The following is a 19,846-nucleotide window of genomic DNA, read 5'->3' on the forward strand; positions in this document are numbered from 1 at the left end:
ATAATATATCTACTTTCTAACGCAACATCACAATACATTGGTCGAATTCGCTGGATGTATGGTTTTGCATTATTGATCGACGAACCGGTGGATGCAATCTGTTATCCATAAATTGTTAATAGTTTTTTCTAGTCTATTGTTAGTAATAATTATAGAAATTTATAGAGCTCTAGAGATGATTTTTCACAAAAAACAGCGCTGTTCCAATCATCCAAATATTATTATTATTGTAAGATTTGACCAAGAAATTCCAGACAAAAGCTATGCAATTTCAACCCAAAGCAACCGTTCAAAAGTTTCATAAAGTAATTTCTACTTGATGCACGAAAAAATTGTGTTCGATTACTTCATAAAATGTTACCTACTAATTTTATCGCAATCCTTCACGTGAAACCGATAAATTTTCTTTTAATCGATTTTCGCTTTGGCAATTAATTTTTACCGATTAGGATATTGATATAATGTAATTTTTTCGGCATTCAAGATTGTATTTAGAAATTCTTTTGTCTGATAACGTCCTCCGTGTGCCTAGTCCATATAATATTTTTTTTGTTCAAAGAGATTTACGACTCAGTCATGGTAAGTGCCGAGCTTAACATACTTACATTTGTTACAAGATGTTTTGAATTCGAAAAATATTCTAAAAAGTGCTTCTGTGGTAAAATAGATTTTTTCAAAACTGTCTCCGTTATTCCTGCTGACGATTAATTTTATTTGGACAGTATGGACTGTTTGAATTTATTGTGGTTTCCTCAAAACTCGGCTAGGCGATGCCGTTACGATGCTGATTAGTGTACGTTACTGCGTTGTACTATGAAGTTTCATACTGAGAATTTTGAACGGCTCGAGCTGAGGCGATACTGACCTTATGCCAGGGTGATATATGTGCGTTTACCGTTAGTTAGCGCTATTTTTTGAAATATAAGTTGTTTAGTTCTTTCTTCTCCAATGTTTTTTCTATGTTTTTCAACATAGATTAATCTTTCGCTGTCTACTTAAATCCTCAAAACGGCAGTTCAATATGTCAACAACCCAGATTAACCCGTTTCTTTTTCTTTTATTATGGCACTTCATTATTTATTGAAATGTAGACGGTGTACATAATTTTTGAAAAACCTTAAGATAATTAGCCCATTTTGCCATATACCATGGTTCCTATTATTATTTCGTAACAAATAGACTTGCCGATATCTCACGCTTCCACAACGTGGCTTTATAGGAATTAGACCTTCATTCCAATCAAGTTCGCTTTTTACAAGTCTCGTGTGTAAGCAGTGTCCTGTTAATGGCCTTAAAACTCTCTCAGGGAGATCCTACTGAAAAGTCCTGTAAGAAGTTTCCTGCTTTGTTTAGTCAAAGAACACATTGATTTTTGATCATATTATAATAAATTCCATATTGAGTCATTACTTTCTGATACCTTTTTTTGACTAAGGTGTAGAAAGTGTCTCAATTTCGACACTGAAAACGGTCTAATTTATATTACAGGAGAGACTTGTATTATTATTGGTGCTGAGCGCCGTGTGCCTCGCTGCCAGCAAGACATACGAGGGCTACAAGGTTTACAGGATGTACCCTAAGACCGAAGAGCAAAAGTATTACTTGCGCAGCCTCGAGGACAGCAACGAGCTGGACTTCTGGTCAGAGGCCAGGAAGATCGACACACCAGTTGACGTCATGGTGAAGCCAAAAGACCAGCAGAAGTTTATTATGGCCATGCAGGAAAGCGGCATGGAGCCAAAGGTCTTCATCAATGACGTTCAGGAGTAAGTTGGAAGTTTTCTTGAATAATTTTAGGGACTTTAATCAATAAGCCACCTCTCCAGGCTAGATACGGAGAATGAACCTTCATAACTATTTCGACGCATTCGCCTTTTTTTCAATTCATATTTAAAGCCCAATTATACCCAATTCAAGTAGATGCTTAATTTAGCTTACTATCTCTTCATCTTGCACCACCGAGTTCTTCATATATTCACTGGAGCGTTATATCCATATATTACCTGGCTCTTATTTTCCGTGTTCATATTTGTTTGTTCTCTGTTAGAATCTTCATTTTTTTTTTACAAAAGTAAGTACTTATACCATTGAACTGAGTATTCTGTATTTTGTAGCAAAATCAAGCCCGAGCACGTCGGAAGATATGATGCCCGCGCTGGTATGACGTGGGACAAGTACTACCGAATCGCGGACATCTACACCTGGTTGGATGAGCTCGCAGCTGCCAATCCCAAGGCTTCAGTGGTCATCGGTGGCTCCACCTACGAGCGTCGTCAGATCAAGGGTCTGAAGATCAGCAATGGAGCCGGCAAGAAGGCAGTGATCCTAGAAGGAGGAATCCACGCTAGGGAATGGATTTCACCAGCCACCGTTACCTACTTGGCAAACGAGATATTAACCAGCACTGACCCTGCCTTCAAACAGATTGCTGACAGTTTTAACTGGCACATATTCCCTTCAACTAACCCTGATGGTTATGAATACACTCACAACATCGTAAGTCGTAATTATTACTAACCATAATCATAAAAGCAGCGCATCTTAGAGTGAGGTCAAAATAATATTTACTGAAAATTGTTTTTAATGTCTTAAACAGTCTATGAAATCATATTTTGTGTTTGTTTAAATAGAACAGGCTTTGGAGGAAGACAAGGACTAACTACTCCTCCATCTGTGAGGGAGTAGACGGAAACAGGAACTGGGACGCTCACTGGATGGGTAATTATAGGTTTTTTTTAAATGAATCTAATATTATGTACCTAATACTTTTACTTTCAACTAAATACTTGTCCAATTTGGGAAGCAAGTATGGGTACCGCCACCTCGGTTACCATTTATTGGATAACCAACACCTATACCATTTGGTGACTTAGCAGGGGTTCCCGAGTTCATGGTGATTTGCCCACCAACTGAGTGAGAGGGGGCATCGGCTGGTTGAGGGATACACTTTTTGACGTTTTCAGTCGGACTCATCACCTTGCATCACAGTGGGTGGGATGGATTCAGACGCCACTCCTGGACTTACTGACCCCCAGATTCCTACCCACCCCTCATACCTGTTTCCTTCTCAGAACTTAATTTCCTACGTTTCCTTGTAAAGACCCTCCACACAGCATCCCCAAAGATGACATAGGCCCTGATAAAAAATACTTACTTAATGGCTTCCTGTGTGGGGTTGATGTTAAAAAAAATACTAGAGTCTTCTTCAATTTCAGTCGTTTGATCACGTTTTGACTCAGAGTTGTTGATTAATGCGTTCAGAAAAGTGTCTTGTACTGAAATGTCAAGAGCCACCAACATAATATATATTCTAGAATTTATTATTAAAATATTACTTCGGCTGATTAAAAAAAAACTCGTGTTATGTCTCGATATTTATTTTTGTACCATCTGATTATTATTGTGAAAAGTGCTGATAAGACCTTTACCTTGGTAGGATTAGGATTGGATAGAATGAGCGTAAAATAACATTTATTAAAAAAAACAGATATGGCATCGGCAGACACTTGTAAAGTATCTACTTCAAAACCTTGAGTCGTTCACATTCCAGGAGACACTTTTCTTCAAAGTTAGTTTTGACAATTTTCCGATTCACTCTTTTCTGAATAACATTTTTTTCGACATAACATGGGTAATGTCAGCATTTGTGAAATGCAAGTCAACGTCGCACAATCGTTTATGTCGTAATGCCGTTTGTACCGCAATGGAATCATATAACGACAAAATTGATACCAATAAATTCAAAACTGAAAGCAATAGATAATGTTTTTACAAAACTATTTTATTTATTTCCCTCCGCACTTAACAGAAAGGTCTGATATTTTTTTTCAATCAAATATTTCCAAATTGATGGTACCTCCAATTTGAACTGGATAAACCATGAAATAAACAAGTGGCAAAATATAATCGGATTTCAAGAACTTTTGTCCGGCAATATATTCCACAATGAATCCCTATTAATTATTTCTCCCTTCTCAGAACAAGGAGCCAGCAGTTTTTGCTTGTCTGACACGTACGCTGGCCCAAAGCCCTTCTCCGAGCTGGAGACCGCCTCCCTCTCTGAGTACATCAAGACCGTCGCCTCTGAGCTGGTCAGCTATATCTCCTTCCACGCTTACTCCCAGTTGCTGATGGTGCCTTATGGACACACCACGGCCCACCTTGACAACTACGATGAAGCTGTGAGTTTATTTTCCCGAATCTCAATCCTCTTTTCTGTTTTTGATCAATTGAATTCCTAATATGGAACAAGCAAACGATGTAGCATTTTGTCTACCTTTTTTGTTAAATCAAGCTCATGTGCGGGAATGGCCATGTCAGCTTCCAAGAAGCCGGTATTCACCCCAATATCCTAAAAGCCAATGTTTTTGCCTCACTGCACTGTTGGCCTTATATATATATCTTTGCTATCGTATGTACAGCTATCCATTGTTTAATTGTTTTTGGTTAACTTGAGGATAGAATGGATAACTTAAATGAGATACTTTACTTTTTTGGAACAAGTATAAAAGTTTATTGACACCGTACAACAATGTATTCCCAATAAGAAATTTCCCCCAACGAATTGAGATGTTTCTTTCAAAGAAGTTAAATGCAGGACAGATCGACAATGGCGTTACAATGCGTTTTATTAATTTCAGTCTGTTGGAGGGAGAAAAATGATAACCTGCCATCTGTCCCAAAAAGCCCAAACCATCTGAACAATAACCAAACTCAGGTTCAACCTCTGGTTTGGATCTTTACTTAATTTCAACAGACAGCTTTGCAGTAACTATTCATCTGCCCTGATGGTGAAGACTATCCGAAACTTTGGCTTAGGTATTAGGAGGAAATATTAGAGTACATATTAATCCTTCAGGTGTAAGACAGTTCAGTAATCCAAAACATGACACATTTAAATTTAAACACTATGTTTTTTTTTACAGATTGATAATAGTTGATAAATATAATTTTCTTTGTTGTTAAAGCTCTGGTATCATATTATTTCATAAATCACTTTGTTTTGATTGGATAGGTCGCTATCGGTCAAGTAGCCCTCGACGCTCTCGCCAACAGGTACGGTACTAAGTACTCCCCATGCGGAAACGTCGCTGAAACTATCTGTAAGTATTATCAAACAAACTAATATCAGTTGTCTGTACGTGCACTAGTTAGTCCTGCGTGTAATCTGGTTAAATGAACTCAAATTTAGGTAATTTGCAAAATTGGAAATGGTGGTGTGAAATATTTTTGGCAGAAAATTATTTTAATTGACATTTTCAAAATAAGAACTGATTTGTTGACAACTCGAAAAATCTCTTGATTTTACACGGGTCTGCGCTAGTTTATAATAATACTTTAATTATCAATTAATAGAATTGTTGAATGGAGTAAAATAAATCGTATTGAGTTTAATGTTTCTTAATGTTTAATTTTGTCATTCACTAGGGTCATACCTGGTATTACCGGTATACAATGGACACCCGAAGCTTAAAACGTGTCTCGACAATGAAGGATCTTGGAATCATGTTTGATAGTAGACTGACATTTCATGCTCATATTGATGCGGCATGTAGCACTTCACTTAGAATTCTGGGCTTTGTTCTACGCACTGTAAGGAATTTTAGAGATAACCGGGTGCTTATAGTTTTATTTAATTCCTTAGTAAGGAGTAGACTTGAAAGTGGGTTGGTGATTTGGAGTCCACACAAGGTAAAGTATTCTCTCATGTTGGAGAGAGTTCAGAAGAAATTCTTGAGATTTCTCTACATGAGGGAGTATGGCTACTACCCGTGGCTCTATCCCACTGACTTTCTTTTCGGTATGCTGGGAATGAACTATCTACGGGTCAAGAGAGATGTGCGCATTGCTACACATTTCTTTAGTCTGATTCGTGGATGGTTTGAAAACTCGGTCATCATGAAGAGCATTCATTTCTATGTTCCCGATGGTTATCTACGTCACCGACAACATAGACTATTTTATCTCCCGGCCTGCAGAACTAACTTGCCAATGGTCATGCCTGTGGGGAGAGCAATCTTGCTGTTGAACAGAATCAATTCGGATATCGACATGTTTTGCATCAATGAAGCTTCCTTTAAAAGGCAAGCTCTATTATCACTGGTATAGTTGATATACACACTGTAAATATTAATCATAGAATTCTTATTATAAAAATATTTTAAAAACGCATTGAAATTAACAATTTTGTAATGTTTTTGAAATTAATAAACAAATTGAATTGAAGTCAAAGAATGTGTGATGCGTAAAAACTTCCAAAGCCAGTCAGGCTCTCTGATAAATTGACAAGTCACACTATTATGAGACTATGTTTAGAAAAAATCAAAGACAAAGGAGTAGGAATTAGGGAAATTTTTAACTCAGATTTGACTTTTAAATTTTTAATGCCATAGGCAAAGCTTTGACAAAGTTTATGTACACGTCTTCGGGCTTTTGCCCAGGGTCAACGTTCTTACCATTCTGCCGTGTAGCTTATCAATTTATTGGTTATGACTACTGCATCAACAAACAACATCTAATTTCAGCTATGATTTTATATTAAAACACATTTGCGAAACACCAATGGTTAAAAATGATGCCTGGATACCTGTAGGTTTCTATTAAAAGTCTCGGTAGCGTGAGCAATCTTTTCTTGAAGTTTTTTGTCCGTTTCGGTTTTGTATGTTGGTATATTCTCTGCGAGTTGTTTAAATGAGGTAAGAACGTGGATATTTATTTATATACCACTCTTACAGAAACAAAACCGTACATTTTTAGCAACTACTAATAAAATTACATATTGCAATTTTTTTATTTGTGGTGTTTAATTACAGAATTCCTCGCGTGCTGTGCAGTGTATAAGTGTGGATATATGTTTAAGCGCTTGTTATATGATAGCGAAATTTCGCAAACTGTCAAAATGTCTTCATTTTTTTGTCACTAGAGGGCGGTAGTTGTACATTAATGAACTTGTTAAAATATAACGTCACATGTGCGTTTGTCGCAAAGCAATGAACGTATAATATGAATGTGAAATATTAAGTAAGACAAACAACTTAGTAAAAAGGTATGACTTATTTGCAGAACCTACTATTTTGGTAAAGCATTTAATTTGACATTTTTTATAAATGTTTCATCATTCACCTGCTGTTGTCATTAGTGTTGAGGAACATTTCCGATACATATAGTTTGTTTTACACGGTGTTCGGAAACTCGTGGTAGAAACGGTAAAACCCTTTATAGGTCATAAGCTAAAAACGGATAGTTTTGAGACCTGCAACATTAAGGTTTATATTTCTTTATGTTTACAAGTTATAAGCCCTTGGGTTGTAATCATTCTGAGGTAATGCACAGAGGTCTTGAATCGAACCAACCGCCCGAAGTTCGCACATGTTGAGTAAATTTACGAAAATCGCGTCCTGGTCAGTTCCTCTATAAAATTATCAAAGCAGTTATTCCCCTGTAACGCAAATAAATAAAAGTACATTTTTCCTTACCAACCTGTCGTTTTGTAATGAAAACAATAATTTTATATCATTTTTTTTAAATGGACACCGGTCAGAAAAAAACCCGCTGGAAAATCGAAAATTTCAAAAAAGCTAAGCAAAAAAAAGTTTTTTTCTGTTCATCAAAATGAATATAGAATACATAAATAAAACCATTAAGGGCGTATCGTTTTAAAAAAAAGTTGTCCTATAAAGGGATAACTTGTGAATAACCTTTCATTTATTGTCAATTTTGGGTTATGACTTTTTTTATTTGAGCTTTCGTTTTCGAGAAAATCGAAGGTGGATTTATTTGGTAAATTTCTTAATTTTATATTTGATAGAATATCTATACATATTAATAACATCATTAATAAATTGACCTCGACAAATAAAAGAAATTTTATTTTTTTATTTATATATTTGTTAAATTATTCTGTGTTATTTAGTACAACTAAACAATAATCTTTTTTCATTTATTCGTTACTTGAAGCATACCTTGTTTGGAGTATTTTTTCCGGCTGCCATGGATAAATCATAATATTAATCTACAAAGAGAAAAATAATATTATTGTTTGGAACTTTACAACACAACACATAGATAGAATATCTTTGATTTGACAACGTGTGAATGGTTACGTGTTTATACGCAGAAAAGCGATGGTATTGTTAATTTCCTTAAAAAAGATTTTTTTATCTGTTTAATCTAAAGATAAAAATAAAAAACGGTAATAAACTTGTAATAAACTTGTAATTCCTCATAACGAAAGTCGTCATTTTTCTCCCATAGTGCCATGACGGTCACCGGTGACCGCAGTTAATTTTCTTGATTTTCATGGAAAATTTTGGTAAAAAAAAAGGAATACGTTTTGATGGTCGCCGATGCAATCTGAGTATTTTTTTTTCAAATTTAAAATGGTAATGTTTCTTCATTTCCACAATGGCGTTCAACGTGTTAAACGTGTTTAATGGCGTTAAACCCCTTTCCATGTAAGGTAGGAACAGTGAAAAACTTTCCTTGTTTTCGCTTAAAATGTCCGATTTTACCAAACCAACAAATGATCTGGCGTGAGTTAATTTTTGGTAATTTTTGGTTTAATTACCAAACGTGCCCTATGATAAAACGTTCACTCTCCCACTTAGTCAGAGCGCGTAAAGACAATGAATTCTCTCACACACACTTGCATAAAGATGCCGCCAGTAAACAATATGACGTTAGTGCTAACCGTTAGGAAAAGGAACGCATATTAAATGTTGTATTTTACGCCTTTTAAAAAATATGACACTTGAAAAAATACAATACGTCAAATTTACATGAAAAAAGAGAATTTGTGAGTACTTACTGTTTCTGTAGCTTCCTTAGATTATTGCAATTCTTTAAGTGAGTCGGTATTCTACTTTTAGACCCATTAATGAAACATTTTGATGGCATTTTCGAAATATATACGCCGTAAAACAGGGAGCCTATAGTTTCACCGCCATCACCGGGGGCTTCAATCCCGGAATAAGTAAAAAACTGTGAAATGTGTTGAAAATTTGGTGCAAGATGAAGTATTTATTTAATTGTTAATATCCACAGATAGCATAACGATAATAAGAGGCCGTACTTCTACAGATGTGTGTATTATATACATATTTTAAATTAAAAATATTGTTGTGCCAGACGTAATGTGCGACACACAAGACTGTAAACAGGGCGGTGATCCCAATCCGTGGAGGCGTATGATGCCTTCCTTCAGTGGCGTGGAGGGGTAGAACGGGGCGTCTCTGTAGCCGTTGTAGCTGGTCCGATGCTAGTACTCGTCCTTGCTGTAGAGTCCGGGTCTTTCGTAGGGGCAGAGAGGTCCGGGGTGAGGCGAGGGTCAGAAGAAGAAGAGAAGGCGAGTAGAGTCAGAAGTCGGAGCGAGGTAGAAGGCAGAGCAGAGAGAAGTGTAGAGCTGGTGGAGGTTGCTGGATATCTAATTTTTCAAGGGACTGTTGCCCGTTTTATAGGACCCCGGCGGCCTTCGCTGGCTGAGCGACGCTCACACGGGCCCGCTTTCTCTTTGATTCCTGGAATCGAAGCCCGTGTTTGTGGCGCGCCCGCGGCTCGCCGCCGGGTTGGCTACCGCCTCTCGGCCGGTAATTTTGGGCTCGTGGTCGAACGCGACCACGGCCTCTCTTTGTTCAGACACGATCTTCAGAATCGCGCTTGGGGAACGTTCTGACGGCGAAGCACCTCGCACGCCACGACGGCGCACGGCCCCTTGCTTCGGGCCGGGGCCGAACGTTCCCTCTCGTATAAGCACGACTCTAATAATCGTGCCCGAATTAAATGATCTCATGATTGTACCAGCTCTAACAATACTTCTCTGCCCGTATACCTCTATCCAAGCTCCGACGTTTCATTTATTGATAACATTTTCATTTTACATTGCTTCATACATTTACATCTTTACATTATTACATACATTTTATACAATTTTATTTCTTTAGGACAGTTAGGATTCATTCAATTTTATTCCACAATTCTATATTTATCTTATTATCCTAATCGTGGGTGACCGCGGCCGAGCCCGGAGCAGTACGTCCGTCACACTCCCCCCGTGGAGCTCGGCTACACCCATTTTAGCGGGAGGCGTGCTGCGACTTGGTGCGGCGTGGTCCCCGGCGTCCAGTCCCCCTGAGGTGGCGAGTTCGTCGGGGCGGCGTCTGGACAGGTCCTTTGTATGTGTCCTTGGAGGCGGGATCACAGGCCGGCAGGAGGACCGCGATCTTAACTGCCGGTCTGACATAGGTCCCCGTGCTGGTTTTGACCTTCACGGTCCTGACCTGTCCGTCCGGGGCTGGAGTGGCCTCGAGGATCCGTCCCCGTGGCCAGCTGTTGCGGGGCAGCGCCGGGTCCGCAATCAGCACCAGGTCGTCCTTTTGTAGGGGCTGCACTGGCTGCTGCCACTGCTTCCTGGCGGCGAGAGTAGGCAGATACTCGCGGACCCAACGCCTCCAAAACATGTCCGCGAGCTGTTGGCCGATCCTCCACTGCTTCCTGAGGCAGACCTCTTCCTCGGCCGCCCCGTACATGGCCAGGTGGGGCCGCCTCCCCGTTGAGCCCATGAGGAAGTGATTGGGCGTCAGCGGTTCCTCGTCTCTGGGGTCGACCGATAGGTGGGTGAGCGGTCGGGAGTTAACGGTGTACTCCGCTTCAGCCAGCGCCGTTAGGAGGGTCTCCTCTCTTGGCGCTCTCGCTTTGAGCGTAGCTGAGAGCGCCCGCTTAACAGAGCGTACGAGCCGCTCCCAAGCTCCCCCCATGTGGGGACTGCGGGGCGGGATGAAGCTCCACTCCATCCCTTGGGTGGTCGCATAGTTTTGGACCCTTGGGTCCCGACAGATGTCTTCCACGGCGTCCCTCAGTTCCTTGTCCGCGCCGTGGAAGTTGGTTCCGTTGTCGGACATCAGGGTCGCCGGCTGGCCTCGCCTTGCCGACATTCTTTGAATTGCCATTATGGCAGAGTCGGCACTTAGTGCGGTGGCCAACTCCAGATGCACCGCCCTCGTCGACAGGCACGTGAAGAGGGCGACGTATCGCTTTTCCTTCCGGCGCCCGATGGTTACCTCTAGGGGCCCAAAGTAGTCCATCCCACAGTTGGTGAAGGGCCGCACATGCCGTGCAAGCCGGGATGCTGGTAGGGGTGCCATCATGGGGGGAGACGGCTTGCCCCGCCGCATTTTACAAGCGGGGCACATGTGTTTTATGCGGCGGAGAACTGAGCGCAGCTTTAAGATGTGGAAGCTGGTGCGCAGTTCGGCCATCGTCGTCTCCACACTCGCATGATCGGCTCGGGTGTGGTATTGTTGCACAAGCAGCCGGGTGTAGCTGTCACCACCGTCCAGGATTATGGGTGACTCGGGTACTCCCTTCACTCCCTTGACTCTCGAGCCCATTCTGAGCACCCCGTTGTGGATGTGGGGTGCGAGGGAGACGAGGCGACTGCTGCTGGGCACGGCCTGCCCCGAGTGGAGCTGGCGTAGCTCTGCTCCAAAGGTTGCTCCCTGGGAGTGCCTTATCCACCGCCATTCTGCGGCCCGGAGCTCCTGCAGGACTAGGGGGCCCTCGGCTGGCCTAGCGGGTCCCTGGCGGCATCGCCGAATGAACCGCAGCATCCATGCTGTGGCCCGGATCAATCGGTTCCAGGACGAGAACCGCAGGATGGAGGGCAGCCCATCCTCCACGGCGAGAGTAAGGCCCACGAAATTTGGCCGCCTTTCCAAATTCTCGTCACCCGGCTGTTGGCTCTGCCGTTCCTGGGGCCATTGGTTACTCGGCGCTGTCAGGAAGGAAGGGCCGGTGAACCACCTTCCACTCTGGGTGAGGTCCGGTTCCTCCAGGTCCCGGGTTCCGATGTCGGCTGGGTTCAGCTTGGTAGGGACCCAGCGCCAGCTGGCGATGTCGCACAGCTCGTCAATCTCCCCCAACCTGTTTGCCACAAAGGTGGAGTAGCTGCGGGGGTCCGTACGGAGCCAGCACAGCACCGTGGTGGAGTCAGTCCAGTACGAGGTGGAGGTGATAGGAGCCTGGCATTCCCTTCGAAGAGTGTCAGCCAGGCGGGCAGCCATGAGCGCAGCCTGCAGCTCGAGGCGGGGAATGGAGAGCGGTTTCAGCGGTGCCACCTTGCACTTGCTGGACAAAAATGTGGCGGTGCTGCTTCCCTCTCCCGTAGTCTCCACTAGATAGGCCACGGTACAGCAGGCTGCCTCAGACGCATCGCAGAAGAGGTGTAGAGCGAAGGAGTGGGCCTTGCTCAGCAGGCAACGCCGCGGTATGCGGATGCTCAGGCCTTGGAGCATTTTGATCCACTCGGCCCACCTTGCTGCGTGCGCCTCGTGGATGCGCTCATCCCAGCCGACGCTGGACCTCCAGACATCCTGCAGGAGAATTTTTGACCGCACCGTGAGGCAGGCCACGAAGCCCACGGGGTCAAACACCCTCATGACCGTGCTCAGCAGCTGCCTCTTGGTTGGGTGCCGGATGAGCTCGGCCTTCTCCGTCTCCTTGAACTCATACATGAATGTATCGTTGACGGGATCCCACGACAGGCCGAGCACCTTCTCGGTTTCACAGGCGCCGCTGCTGATGGCTATGGCCGCCTTGGCCCTCTTCTCTGCCGGCACGCTTTGGATTGCAGCGGGTGCGTTGGAGGCCCAGCTTGCCAGGTGGAAGCCTCCCCGGGATAGGAGGGTGCTGACGCCTTGTACCAGCGCCGCAGCCTCGCTCACGGAATCGGCGGCGTCCAGGTAGTCGTCCATGTAGAATTTAGAACGCACTGCTGCGGCGGCGGCGGGGAATTCTGCGGCGCCTTGGTCGGCCACCCTGTTGCGGACATATTGCGCGCTGCTGGGAGAGCAAGTGGCCCCAAACATCATTGAGGACAGCTTGTATGTGGTCGCTGCCTCTAGTGGACCGGCTCGCCATAAGAAGTATTGCGCTATTTGGTCCTCCGCTTTTATTTTGATGCGGAGGAACATCTCCTCTATGTCGGCGGCTATGGCGATCTTGCCCTCCCGGAACCTCAACAGGTTGCCCAACAGGGATGACAGCAGGTCGGGCCCGGTTAACAGCCGGTCGTTCAAAGAGGTTCCCCGGCAGCGGCTGGCGGCGTCAAAAACAACTCGCAATTTCCCGGGGCTGTTCGGGTTGGTGACCGCGAAGTGGGGCAGGTACCACCTCCGCCGTGACGGTACGCTAGCCTCGGCGTCGGGTACCTTTACTGCGTACCCGCGCTCTATCAGGTGCGAAATTTTGGCCGCGTACGCTGCCGCCAGTGCGGGGTCGCTTTTCAAGCGCTTCTCGAGGGCGTTGAGGCGGTTTACGGCGCACTGCCGGTTGTCGGGCAGCCACACGTCGTCCTCTCTCCACAGCAGCCCGGTCTCCCACCGACCCGAGTCCAGCGGGCGCGTTGTTTGTTCCATTATGCGCTCGGCGCGGCGTATGTCGGCGGACACCCGGCTCACTGCGGTCACGCCCAGCGAGTCAACGGAAAAGTGCCTTCGTATGAGCTCGCTGATTTCGCCCATTTCAGCCGTCTCGCCGATCACGTTTAGCGTGGTACCGCTATCCACGTCCCGCCGGGTGCCCCCATGTTGAATCCAGCCGAGCGCCGTCCGTGACGTCATGCGGCCGCCATCCTCTTCTTGGACCTCCCGTGACACGATCAAATGAACATTGTCCTGGCCGATTAATAGCCGTGGTTTCACTTGCCGGCGGCCGGCCACTGTTTGTCGCGGGAGGTCTAGGTCGGACACTGTGTGAGCCACCATCGCGTATTCACAGCCGTCACCGCGCACTGACAACTTGACCCGCTGCGACTTGGCATCCGACGAACACATGCCGTTGGCGCCGTGGATGCGCAGGCCGCGGATCGGCCCCGCGGCCCCAACAATGTCTGCCACTTCGGCGTCAACGAGGGTCACCGTCGAGCCCTCGTCGAGCAGCGCGTGCACGGTCACTTGGCCCCCGGGGCCGCACAATGTCACAGGTAACACTTTAAGCAGCACCTTTCCCGATTGGTCCCAGGTGTTTGTCACTGTCTGCGCCTCGGGGCCGCGAGCGTAAGCGGCGTCGTGCAGTAGGCGATGGTGGGGAACCCGGCACGTTCCCACCCCGCAGTTGACACGGTATTTACACGTTTTAGTTTGGTGCACACCGTCCAAGCACTTAAAACATATCCGGGCCCCTTTCACCAACTCCCATCGCGCACCCACTGTTTCACTCGCGAACTTGGGGCACCGGAATAACTTGTGCGTAGCGTCTTTGCACAGTGTGCACTTCACTTCACTGCGGGGTTCCGGCCGCTCGTCGGTAACGAAAACGTTGTCGCGGTGCGGGCGGGCGGCCCGCGGATGCTCGGCCATGCTCGGACGCGCTGCTCGGCCGCTATCGGTGAGGCCCGACCGCGGCACCGCGTTGGTCAGCCGCTTCAGGAACCCGGCGAGCTGCACCACGGTGGCGGCCTGGGCCTGGTCGGCCACCCTGTCCAACCATGAGAGGCGGAGGGCGAGAGGCATCTTCGACGCGATCTCGCTGAGTAGGGCGGGGTTGGAGAGGTAGTCGCTCCTCAGATTTCCCAGTGAGGCGACCACGTTCTGTACCGCTCCGGAAAACTCTACCAGAGCTTCGGTAGATGCATCCTCCGGCAGCCGAGTGAGCCGCCTTATTTTGTCAAACATGACAGTGGCGATGGAGTGCGCGCCCCCAAATCGGTGCTCCAGGACGTCCATGATTTCCGGCACCTGCGCCGGGTCCAGGAGGAGAGGGCTGACGGCTTCGCGCGCCTTTCCCTTCAAGGCACGCTGCAGCCGCATCAAATTCTCGGCCGCCGTCATCCCGCAGGTAGCCGTCGACTGCAGGAACTGTGCCTTCCAGGCCTGCCACTCTATGGCGTCGCCCGCGTAAGGCGGCAGGTCCTTGGCGCTGGACTGCCGGGCGATGAGCGACGCCATCCGCTCATCCTCGGGGTGGGAGCGGGGTGTACCGCCGGCCTGGGACTGCCGGAGGGCGTCGGCAAACATGGCCGTCACCTGGGCGAGAGGGACACTCCCCTGGTTCACCCAGTCCCGCGTCTGCCTTGCTGCCTCGTCTGCGCGGTTGAACGCCCCGTATCCGTCCATGTGGGGCTGCGGTGGCGAGTCCGTCACACCGGGATAGCCATACTGCGGCTCCGGTCCACCTCGCAGCGTCGCGACGCCTGGGGAAGCGCCGTCCGTGAGTGGATGCGTCGCCTGGTTGTCCGTCCCGGTTTGAGCCCTCACTGCATGGCCAGTGGTTTGCGCCTCCGCTGCGTAGGTCCGAGGCGCGCCCGGGGGCGTCGGTCCGTAACCCAGCTGCGGCGCAGTGGTGTGCGTCTCCGCTGAGTAGCCAGGACGCGGCGCAGTGGTGTGCGTCTCCGCTGAGTAGCCAGGACGCGGCGCAGTGGTGTGCGTCTCCGCTGAGTAGCCAGGACGCGGCGCAGTGGTGTGTGTCTCCGCTGAGTAGCCAGGACGCGGCGCGGCGGTGTGTGTCTCCGCTGAGTAGCCAGGGCGCGGCGCAGCGGTGTGTGTCTCCGCTGAGTAGCCAGGGCGCGGCGCAGTGGTGTGCGCCTCCGCTGAGTAGCCAGGACGCGGCGCAGTGGTGTGCGCCTCCGCTGAGTAGCCAGGACGCGGCGCAGCGGTGTGCGTCTCCGCTGAGTAGCCAGGGCGCGGCGCAGTGGTGTGCGCCTCCGCTGAGTAGCCAGGACGCGGCGCAGCGGTGTGTGTCTCCGCTGAGTAGCCCAGGTTCCGCCCGAGGCCGCTAGATGGCGCCGCCGTCGGTGGGTACTCTGCCCGTGGAGCTGTGGCGCGCGTCTCCGCTGCGTGGTCCGGGTCTCGCCCGAAGCCGCTAGATGGCGCCGCCGTCGTCCGGTACTCCGCCCGTGGAGCTGGGGCGCGCGTCTCCGCTGCGTAGTCCGGATCTCGCCCGAAGCCGCTAGATGGCGCCGCCGTCATCGGGTACTCCGCCCGTGGAGCTGGGGCGTGCGTCTCCGGTTGCCAGGCTGCAGGGGAAGCGGTCCGCGGGAGGCCCTTCAGCGTGGCGATCAATTCGGCAATCTGTCGGGCGCTGTCCTCCTGCAGCTTCTGGTTGCGCCGCCTCTCAGCTCGTAGCTCGAGCTGCACCTGCCGGAGCGTGTCCTCGCTCGAAGCTTCGCTTCTCGACGAGGCGTCGGCCATGGCAGGGGGCGTCTGTGGTGGTGACGCGTCGGAGGGGCCAGCCAGAAGTTCCGCTTGGGGGTCAGAGGGGGCCAGGGGGGCGGTAGGCCGGAGTCCGGGGGGCGCGGCTGCGGCCGCCCCGGTTGGTGTGGGATCATCGCTTCCTTGCGATGAGTCCCCGTCAGCGCTGTTCTTCCCAGAGCGCAGTGAAGGTGACATCTTCCACGGAGAGATCCGGCGGCGAAGGACCACTTATGTGCCAGACGTAATGTGCGACACACAAGACTGTAAACAGGGCGGTGATCCCAATCCGTGGAGGCGTATGATGCCTTCCTTCAGTGGCGTGGAGGGGTAGAACGGGGCGTCTCTGTAGCCGTTGTAGCTGGTCCGATGCTAGTACTCGTCCTTGCTGTAGAGTCCGGGTCTTTCGTAGGGGCAGAGAGGTCCGGGGTGAGGCGAGGGTCAGAAGAAGAAGAGAAGGCGAGTAGAGTCAGAAGTCGGAGCGAGGTAGAAGGCAGAGCAGAGAGAAGTGTAGAGCTGGTGGAGGTTGCTGGATATCTAATTTTTCAAGGGACTGTTGCCCGTTTTATAGGACCCCGGCGGCCTTCGCTGGCTGAGCGACGCTCACACGGGCCCGCTTTCTCTTTGATTCCTGGAATCGAAGCCCGTGTTTGTGGCGCGCCCGCGGCTCGCCGCCGGGTTGGCTACCGCCTCTCGGCCGGTAATTTTGGGCTCGTGGTCGAACGCGACCACGGCCTCTCTTTGTTCAGACACGATCTTCAGAATCGCGCTTGGGGAACGTTCTGACGGCGAAGCACCTCGCACGCCACGACGGCGCACGGCCCCTTGCTTCGGGCCGGGGCCGAACGTTCCCTCTCGTATAAGCACGACTCTAATAATCGTGCCCGAATTAAATGATCTCATGATTGTACCAGCTCTAACAATACTTCTCTGCCCGTATACCTCTATCCAAGCTCCGACGTTTCATTTATTGATAACATTTTCATTTTACATTGCTTCATACATTTACATCTTTACATTATTACATACATTTTATACAATTTTATTTCTTTAGGACAGTTAGGATTCATTCAATTTTATTCCACAATTCTATATTTATCTTATTATCCTAATCGTGGGTGACCGCGGCCGAGCCCGGAGCAGTACGTCCGTCACAATTGTGTAAAGCCGTTATTAATGCGATAATCATAGATCCAAGTTTTAAAAGTGGGTTGTATGGTGTATCAATGTTTTTTTTATTTTTTATGGTCGAATGCCTACAACAACTACAAAAAATAGGCAGACTGAAAAATAATAGTCCATTAATTGGTAACAAAGAATATGAAGTCTGAGAATGACATACGAAAGGTAGTATTAAGCCGTTTTAGAGAGCCGTTTTCCAGCAAATCACCATTCTGTCCTATAACCCACTCTTAAGTGTGTTTGTAGATGTGAGAAGTGTATGCGTATTAAACAGCTTATATCATTGACATGATGCTCTTTTTATGTGGGCAGTGAATCCGAAAAAATATCGGTGATTGAGTTTGGAGTTAGAGTTATGGAATATTAAATATATGTTTATGAGAAACTGGTTTTTTTGAGAATTGGATTAGAATGATGGATTTCTGATGATTTTTTTTTATATTTCCAGACATGGCCAGCGGTAGCAGCGTCGACTGGGTCAAGCAGGAGTTCCAAACCCCGCTGACCTACGTATACGAACTCCGGGATGACGGAGATTATGGCTTCGTCCTGCCTCCTTGGCTGATCCTACCCAACAATCTGGAGATCGTCGACTCCATTATCGCCATGTTCCAGGAGGCGGACAGGAGGGGAATCGTTACTTTGGTTTAATTGTAACAAAGCAGCTGAATTCTTATGGTTTCTATGTTTTGTATAGTTGACGACAGCTTGCTGTTCAAATTGTAAATAAATATTATTATACAACAATTAACATTTTTAATATGGAATATTATGTAGTGCTGTTCCTTATTCAGAATATTCCTTGGTGTAAGATAGCATCTCTGTTTCTTCCTGGCTTCTCTAATCTCGATTTTTAATGGTAGGATAAACTCCAATATTGTGTGATCTCTTTTCTTAAATTAACAACTACCTAAACGGAAATTTTAACCTTTTAATCACGATAATACTTTTGGACGGAATAATCTTAAATCATATTATGTTTATTATATAACTGGTCTAAATCAAAACCAAGTTTTATTTTAAACCTTGAAAATTAGGTTTGCGATAATTTTGCGTCGGAATTCCAACTGACACCATTTTTTCAGTTGATAGTTATTGTATAATATAGCGATTTTATTTACTTAAATACTTTACCAAGAAGCATAAAAAATTGGATCTGCTGAATACATATTCTTAAAAAATCTCTATTTCAAGACATTTGTTGAAGGTACGAGGCAACATCAACCTTATCGCGACCTGCGCAAGGCGTACGTGACCACTCACGAACTTCTGGGAAATTTCAGGGGACAATGAGGTACTGACGACCTCCCCCGTATAGTAGCAGATACCCGTAGAAGGTCGCGAGATTAACACAAACGTGAAGTGAAGTATATTGTTTATTCACAGAGATGCCTAATTTTGGTATCACTCTGGTGACCACACCACACTAGGTGATTGCCTGCTTCATGAAATTAATGTTCCAAATAAATGGATGATTATTATATAGTAAATATCAATATTACAACACATGTCCTTAACAGCACCCCTTTTTTAAATGAAAAATGTTTGTCGTCCTTACTAAATCATTATTTTTTAAATGATAAACTAATATTTATAAGACAAGGTTTATTTTGCATAGCACAAAGGATAACAAATTATTACAAGCAATAATTATAAGTCGCATGAAATATCCATACAAATTGAAAATATCTCCCGAGTAAAAATAAATGCCGCCGACGGGAATTGAACCTGCATCTTACTAAATTAGTTTTGTGCTCTACGAGAATCGAGCTCTGGTCCTCCCGACAATAAGTCTAATGTGTAGACTACTGTATTGCTGAAGCTATCTGAAAATGAATTGCATGTATCTTTAATTTACTAGTAGTTTTGTGAACAGTTAGTAAACCTAGCTTCTTATTTTATCTTATTTAAGAAAACAAAACCAATTTTTTGAATATTTTGTAAGTAGGTTCTTAAATAACAACCTTTACTTACAACGGTACTTAATTATCAATATTTTATGAAAATTTTCTTTTCAAATAATGAATTATAAAATTTCTTCAAAGAAACGTCACTTTCTCAATGAAAATTCGTCTTCTAAATGTTTTTCAGGCAAGTACGTAGGTACCATAATATATAAAAATAAAAACGAAAAAGAACATCAAAATAAACCCTACGATTTCAAATTTTTGGAAAAATAATCTTTAATCAACCATTAAACATCCATCATCTTGAACTGCAAACGGAACCTAAAAACTAATTTACAGAAAGACGAAATGCAAAACGGTCGAGTTAAAGCATGACTTTGCTCGGTGAAGAAAGATAATATTGACAAAAGAGATGTGCCATAAACCATTATTGGAAATTATAAAACGGCGCCCACAACCCGTGCCACCAACTAAGCAGCAGCGCCCCTTTGTTTCTACCGTCTCCGACACTCCAAACACAATAATTGGCTTCGCCGCTTTGATAGACCGATGTGCAGTTTAGTCAGAACGCTACCA

The 19,846-nt window shown here is 46.3% G+C and overlaps 1 protein-coding gene across 1 annotated transcript; it reads left to right on the forward strand.

Moving 5' to 3' along the window:
- The first annotated feature begins 781 nt into the window (after positions 1-781).
- Positions 782-18,022, forward strand: LOC149417018 (zinc carboxypeptidase-like). The gene is made up of 7 exons (XM_089641365.1): positions 782-793; positions 1,489-1,766; positions 2,115-2,496; positions 2,631-2,718; positions 3,979-4,181; positions 5,015-5,102; positions 17,812-18,022. The coding sequence occupies exons 1-7, from the start codon at positions 782-784 to the stop codon at positions 18,012-18,014; spliced, it is 1,254 nt and encodes a 417-aa protein (XP_089497491.1). The 3' UTR covers positions 18,015-18,022.
- The last annotated feature ends 1,824 nt before the right edge of the window (positions 18,023-19,846 follow it).

Source organism: Hesperophylax consimilis, chromosome 16, assembly GCF_061612785.1.
Source record: "Hesperophylax consimilis isolate HC1 chromosome 16, BYU_Hcon_1.0, whole genome shotgun sequence".
NCBI classification, from domain to species: Eukaryota; Metazoa; Arthropoda; class Insecta; order Trichoptera; family Limnephilidae; genus Hesperophylax; species Hesperophylax consimilis.

Excerpts from the sequence above, each read along its gene's own strand:
- LOC149417018 (XM_089641365.1), top strand. Across the intron at positions 2,719-3,978 it reads CTGGGACGCTCACTGGATGG|AACAAGGAGCCAGCAGTTTT; the intron begins GTAATTATAGGT and ends CTCCCTTCTCAG. Across the intron at positions 4,182-5,014 it reads TTGACAACTACGATGAAGCT|GTCGCTATCGGTCAAGTAGC; the intron begins GTGAGTTTATTT and ends TTGATTGGATAG.